Source organism: Carlito syrichta, unplaced genomic scaffold, assembly GCF_000164805.1.
Source record: "Carlito syrichta isolate Samal-C Ts95f unplaced genomic scaffold, Tarsius_syrichta-2.0.1 Scaffold228136, whole genome shotgun sequence".
NCBI classification, from domain to species: domain Eukaryota; kingdom Metazoa; phylum Chordata; class Mammalia; order Primates; family Tarsiidae; genus Carlito; species Carlito syrichta.
Genome location: NW_007172232.1, coordinates 1 through 6,946, shown reverse-complemented (window position 1 = coordinate 6,946; position 6,946 = coordinate 1). Strand labels below are relative to the sequence as shown.

Below are 6,946 nucleotides of genomic sequence, written 5' to 3'. Positions count from 1 at the left end.
ATTATCTACTCAATTGCTGTTTTCTGGAAATTTTTTTCAAATTCTTATATGTGTACCTTTCAACTTTCCTTAAATCTCATGTTGACACTCTTGCTGTCTTATGTAGAACTTTGTTTAGAAAAGTAATATGCTGGCTTTGACCATGAAGTATTATAGTCTGAGAAATTATTTTCTAAGCCTCTAGGGAAGAGGGTCACACTTAAATCTTTTTTTTTTTTAAAGAAAACCATTATTGTGCTTAAAAGTTGTTTTTACAGTGCCTCAATCTAAGTACTATATAAAGACCCCCTAAACAGAGATGACTTTACTTTTTAGAAGGTTACACAAATGAAGAAAGTCACACTTATTGGAACAAACATGAGATTATTCAAATGCTGGAGTAGAAATAATTTTTTAAACATGGGTGAAAAATAAAATAATTGCAACCCCCTCAGGTCCCCTACCACTGTGGGAGCTTTCCTGTCCTCTCAGTAAATCCTGCTTGAAACAAAAAATGAAAAATAAATTAATTACATTAGACCTAGATGAGAGAAGTGAATATATTTGGAATGAAAGAGATGAGAGCTTTTTAATGGTACTAAAAATTCACATTTTTAGTCCTGGATACTCATCAGTATATTTGTCCCTCTTCTTTGCCCCTCAACCTGGCTGTTGCAGGAAAGTCAGAACAAGGAGAAGATTTCTGCTAAGATAGAGGCTCTGAATGAGAAAACCCCTTCTCTGGCCAAGGCAATAGCTTCTTGGAAGTTGCAATTGGAAGATGATTATGCCTTTCAGGAGTTTAATTGGAAGGCTGATGTGGTGGAAGCCTGGATAGGTATGATGTGGCAGGGTCAGGATCTCTTGGATCTGAGAAATCCTAATAAATTCCATATGTAGCCGGGTTCGGTGGCTCAGCTTGTAATCCCACGCCTTTGGGAGGCTGAGGTGAGTAGATTGCCTGAGCCCGCGGGTTCAAGACCCGCCTGGGCAGCGAAATCTCATCTCTACAATAAATCAAGAAAATCAGCCGGGTGTGGTAGCGCATGCCTGTAATTCCAGCTACCCGGAAGGCTGAGGCGGAAGGATAGCTGGAGCCCAGCAGGTCGAGGCTGCGGTGGCCGGGAGCGGCCACTGCACTCCAGTCTGGGTGACAGAGTGAGACTCCAACTCAAAAAAAAAATTCCATATGTAGAATGGTCTCCTGAGATTTTTTTCTCTTACTGCTTAGAAAGAGGTTCTCCCTTCATCATTCACTCCTATTTTCTTCTGGACACAATAGTGCTTATAAATTGCACAATTGCACTTACAAATACACACACATGTGGGGAGAGAGAGACAGAGAGACAGAGAGAAACACACCGATAGGGTAACTAAGTACCATAAATCCAGAGAGCACATTCTTTGAGAATTGGTGATTTCATGTATGATATTCAGAAAGGTAGCTTTGGCAAAATAAACTAAACATTTGCTTGGTTTTCTTAAAATTTATGTCTAATCTGTAATTTTTCTTTTTTATTGAAGCAATCCAAAAGTTCTCTTGACTCTAGCCCTAATGAAGTCAATTTTATCCTGAGTCTAGAAAAACAATCCATTGGTGCCCACTTCCTTCATCTTCCAATGAATCACCTTCTTTGAGAGTCAGGAAGCTTTCTTATTCTCTATTGCAAATATTACTTTCCCCCTTACCAGTGTTCACACAAGACTAAGTATCTTTCTTTTCTTATTATCTTTGTCTTTTAGCTGAGAAGGAAACAAGCCTGAAGACCAATGGCAATGGTGCAGACCTTGCTGCCTTTCTCACTCTCCTGGCAAAGCAGGTGAGAGCAGAATTTTGTGTTGGCAGATGTCAGGGAAGTTCAAGACCCACATCACACAGAAGATCAGTCCTCCAGGATAATTCATTTCTAAATTTTGGGACTTTATTGTTTGTAGCATCTGTAATATTGTTCCCCTTTACCTTTCTAATATTGATAATTTGCTAGTTTCTCTGTGTGTTTGAGTGTGTGTGTGTGTGTGTGTGTGTGTGTGTGTGTGTGTGTGTGTGTCTCACACATACACATGCACAAACTGATTTTGCTAGGTAGGTGTTTATCATTTTGTTAGAAAATCAACTTTTAAATGTCTCGAGGTAGATATTTTGGTTATCAAAATATATATAAATTTCCTCACAGCAAAGCATTAGCTGAATTCCACAAATTTTATGTCATTTTGTTATCATTCAGTTATTTTTTTCTCTCATTTCTAATTTAATTTCTTATTTTTCCTATTGATTATTTAGTAATGTATTGCTTGATTTCTAAACATTTGGGAATTTGTTTATTATATTTTTTGACACTTACATCTAGTTTAATTTCACTGTATTTTAAAAATATATACTCAGTGTTTTTTCAGAAGCTTGATTTATATCCAGAACATGGTCCATTTTGGTTTATATTCTGTGTACATTTGAAAAAAATGTACATTTACAGTGGCTTATGTTATCAAATAGATTTTGGGCATGAAGTTTGTTTTTAAAAATACTTTGTTATCTTCATATATTTTTAGGTTAGGTTAAAAGTTGTATTGACCTTTATAATTGTGAAATCTTCTTGATAAATTGATATTTTAAATTATGAAATGTCCCTCTTTCTCTCTAATACCATTTTTCAATCTAAAGTCTTCCTTTTCCCATACTAGTATACTATATCAATTTTCTTTTCTGTGTATTTGCATGGTATGTATTTTTTATTTGTTTTACCTTTTGTTGTCTTTATATTTTAGATGTGTCTTTTGTAAATATCATATAGTTGGGTATTGCTTTATGCATCTAATTTGCTATTTTTATTGGAAAAGTAAATCTACAAACATTTTAAGTAATGAAATCATGAATTTGATTCTAAAGCTATAATTTAACACTCCCTCCATCATCCAATCCCTTATTTATCAGTCAGGAATTAAAAATGTTTAAGATAGTTTGTTGCTGTTGTTGTTGTTTTGGGAGAACTTGCCTTTTTTGATTTGCTCCAATGGCCTTTTGAAGGTTTCAACTTAAGCCTTTAACAAGGACTGCTTCTACTTGATGGATCACAAATTCAGTCATATGACACTATCAAAAATTCTTCTCAACTTGGCTTTTAGGACATGTGTCCTATACCATTAGGGAATCTAAAATACCTTCAGGAAAAAAGTCAGAAGAATATCTATCCTACTCTTCTGCAGTTTTATTTTTGGCCTCTCAAATCCGCATTCTCCAGAATGCTACTTTTGTCTTTTTAACTCCATAAGATTGTCAACGCCCTCAGCAATGCTTTCTTCTCAATATCTAATCTTGAACAGCTTATACTTCAAAGATAAAAGTGAAGAGAGTTTTGCTCTTACTGTAGTACAGTTCACTTCTTTCTGGAATTTTTATACCTCGACTAGTAGCTACCTGATTTGAATTCCAATTCCTTTTTTTTTTCCTGTATTTTATCTAGCTGATAAAATTGATTCTTTTTTTTTGGTACTTTGTCTAGCTAATAAAGTTGATTCTTTTTTTGTACTCTATCTAGCTGATAAAGTTGTCCTCAAAGAGAAAACTGGTCAAATATAAACCACTGTGTTGGAGCTAGAGGTGAAATTTCCTGAATTTGTAATTTTAATATCAACATTTCTACAAAACAAATATTGGCATAACTGGCACATGTAGATCTTTTGTTAGTTTGTGTACTTCCAAGGTTCCCAATAGTGTACTGCTACTAATTAGAACACAGAATGTAATAAGTAATATAAGAGAATACTGGAAAGGATGTGTGCTATAGGAAGGATTTAGTTTTGATTGGGAAAAATTGGAACATCATAACATGCTCCAGTATATTTCCTTAATATTAATTTTATACTTAACCTCAAATCTCATTTAAAATATACATGAACTGGAACTTAACTATATTTTCTGCCCGAGGAGATGTTTGCTTAAGTCTCTAAGTTATAGTTCTCTTTTCTTGCTCATCATCCTAACTCTTGCCTGGTCTTTATCTTGTCTAAGATAAAAATCTTGTGGAATCCAATGGGAATAATCCTTTGGAACCTACACTATCTTCCTATTCACAACCTCCTCGGTCTTTCTTAGGACACGCTGGATGCCAGCCTGCAGAGTTTCCAGCAAGAGAGACTTTCTGAGATCACTGACCTGAAGGACCAACTGGTGGCTGCTCAGCACAGTCAGACCAAAGCCATTGAGGAGCGCCATGCTGCCCTGCTGAGACACTGGGAACAATTGCTGGAAGCCTCTGCGTTTCACAGACAGAAATTGCTGGAGAAGCAGCTGCCTCTACAGAAGGTTAAAAAACATGATAAGATATGATCAGTCCTCTATTATCTGTATATTAACTGAAAAATTCAGAAATAGCTGCTGGAAATCCTTTTTAGGTAATCTGAACATTTTAGTGCGTTGAAAAAGGTCAGAAAAACATTCTTACTGAGCAGAATGTAGATTGATAGGACTATTTTTAGACTGATTGATCAGTTATACAGCTGCCTTGACATAGAAGCCAGGAAAATGTAGTGGAGGAGGTAGAAGGTGGAAGCTCTCCTCTATATGATAGAACTAAAACTGACAGGCAGAGGTCAAGGTTGTCCTTGCGCTTGCTCTCCAACTCAAATAAAAAGAACACTGGACCTATTCTCAACCTTTATCAAACTTCTCTAAGTGGAAGACCTTTTATACATCATTGAACCTTGATTTCCCCATTTAGGATATAGGGTAATACTACCTTTCTCTCCTACCTTTCTGTGTTATTACTATTAAAAGAGATAATGGATCTAAAAATGAACTATAAACCACTAAGTTCGAAATAAATATAAAGTATTAAAATGCTCTTTCCAATGGTGACTTCCAAGTCATCAGATATTGATAATAAAAGGGAATTAGAACAGTCAGTGAAATTACTGGAGCCGGGCTTGGTGGCTGAGCCTGTAATCCCGTGCCTTTGGGAGGCTGAGGTGAGTGGATTGCCTGAGCCCACGGGTTCGAGACCCGCCTGGGCAGTGAGACCTCATCTCTACAATAAATCAAAAAATCAGCCAGACGTGGTAGCACATGCCTGTAATTCCAGCTACTTGGAAGGCTGAGGTGGAAGGATTGCTGCAGCCCGGCAGGTCGAGGCTGCGGTGGCCGGGAGCGGCCACTGCACTCTAGTCTGGGCCACAGAGTGAGACTCCAACTCAAAAAAAAAGAAAAAAAAGAAATTACTGATAACTCCTAGAACATAAGAAACATTATACTTGCAATAAGTTAAGGCAAGGAGTTAGGGAAATTAGGAAACAAACATACAAGGAAAACTTGATCAGTCTAGATTCTTAGTTTATTTCTACTCTATTGAAAAACTTAAGAACTACAGAAATAACTCAAGTGAAAAATTAAATCAGTTAAATCAGCAACATCCATGTATGCATTTTAATAAGCTCTTCCACATACTTATTCTGTTTCTTCTGAATTTTCAAGCTGCAAAAGGTTTTGTTGTCTTATTTTCTGATTATGAAATATTTGTAAAATATTCAGTCAATCCATAATTTTATGAAAATAATATGAAGCACTTGGTAAGTTTCTGTATCCTTCCTGGATAAGGACTGTATAAATTTTCTCTACATTGATCTATGTTCATACTATTTCCTTCTTTCGGTAATATAGACAACTCAGAATTATTCAGAGCATGTGGATAACTCCAAACAGTAATATAGAGACACATCGATTCATGCCAAGGATGCAAGCTAGAGGATAGAAAATGGGTTTAAGACAGGTTTGAAAAGCTTCTGGCATAAAATCAAATATAAGTAAAGTTAAGAAGGAAGTGGAAAGAGACAACACCGTCACAGAGATAGCTGGTGTGGTCCGCAGAAGCTTGAAGTTAAAAAGATAAAATGGATAAGGGATCGAACAAATTTGTTTGGTTTATTCAATCATTTTTCACCCGTCTACTCAACACCTATTTTTTGCATGTTTAGTATGCATCCGGTAGAATTAGAGCACAGAATTTAGAGTAAGAAATCATATAATTGGCCGGGCTCTGTGACTCAGTCTGTAATCCCACACTTTGAAAGGCTGAGGCAAGTGGATTGCCTGAGCCCGACAGATTCGAGACCAGCCTGGGGAACTTGGTGAGACCTCATCTCTACAATAAATAAAAAATTAGCTGGGTGTGGTAGTGCACACCTGTAGTTCCAGCTACTTGGAAGGCTGAGGCGGGAGGATCGCCAGAGCCCAGCAGGTCAAAGCTGCAATGGCCGTGAGTGTGCCACTGCTCTTCTGCCTGGGCCACAGAGTGAGACTCCAACTCAAAAAAACAAAAACAAAAACAAAAGAAAAGAAAGGAGATCATATAATTGAAAACTACCCCTTGCCACTTTTGCAATCCAAGAATGGATATAACTTTAAAAGTCATTCAGTCTCCGTATTTTTATATAATGAAAGACTGAACCAATTTCACACAATGAAAAAATGCCAGCACCAGGGCTTTTATCTTACCTCTAACTCCCAAGCCCATTCATCCAATCACACAGTCCCTACTGGTTTTAGTTCTGTCCTTTTAGATTGCTGGCCCTGCAAATATTTAAAGACAGACATAATTTTTATTCTCAAACTTATTTTCTGCTAAGGGACTTTACCAAGAAAGACAGTGATAGCTTTTTTTCTTCCCTCCAGGCTGAGGAACTATTCATGGAATTTGCAAACAAGGCTTCAGCTTTCAACAACTGGTGTGAAAATGCTGAAGAGGACCTGTCAGAGCCTGTACACTGTGTTTCCCTGAATGAGATTCGGCAGTTGCAGAAGGACCATGAGACCTTCTTGGCCTCCTTGGCAGGGGCTCAAGCAGACTTCAACTATTTACTGGAGCTAGACCAACAGATTAAGGCCTTAAATGTGCCCTCCAGCCCTTATACCTGGTTAACAGTGGAGGTCCTAGAAAGAATCTGGAAGCACCTACCTGACATCATCAAGGTAACTTGG

General features: G+C 37.2%; 1 protein-coding gene across 1 annotated transcript in view; it reads left to right on the top strand.

Moving 5' to 3' along the window:
• LOC103253409 (spectrin alpha chain, erythrocytic 1-like) overlaps window positions 1-6,937 on the top strand; it is a gene marked incomplete at its 3' end in the record, with an annotated part of 12,103 nt that extends 5,166 nt beyond the window's left edge. Inside the window, exons 2-5 of the mRNA XM_008051729.1 lie at window positions 598-817; window positions 1,723-1,799; window positions 4,070-4,279; window positions 6,641-6,937. Coding sequence (XP_008049920.1) covers window positions 598-817; window positions 1,723-1,799; window positions 4,070-4,279; window positions 6,641-6,937 — 804 coding nt within the window. The remainder of the gene's footprint in view (window positions 1-597; window positions 818-1,722; window positions 1,800-4,069; window positions 4,280-6,640) is intronic.
• Window positions 6,938-6,946: the final 9 nt, after the last annotated feature.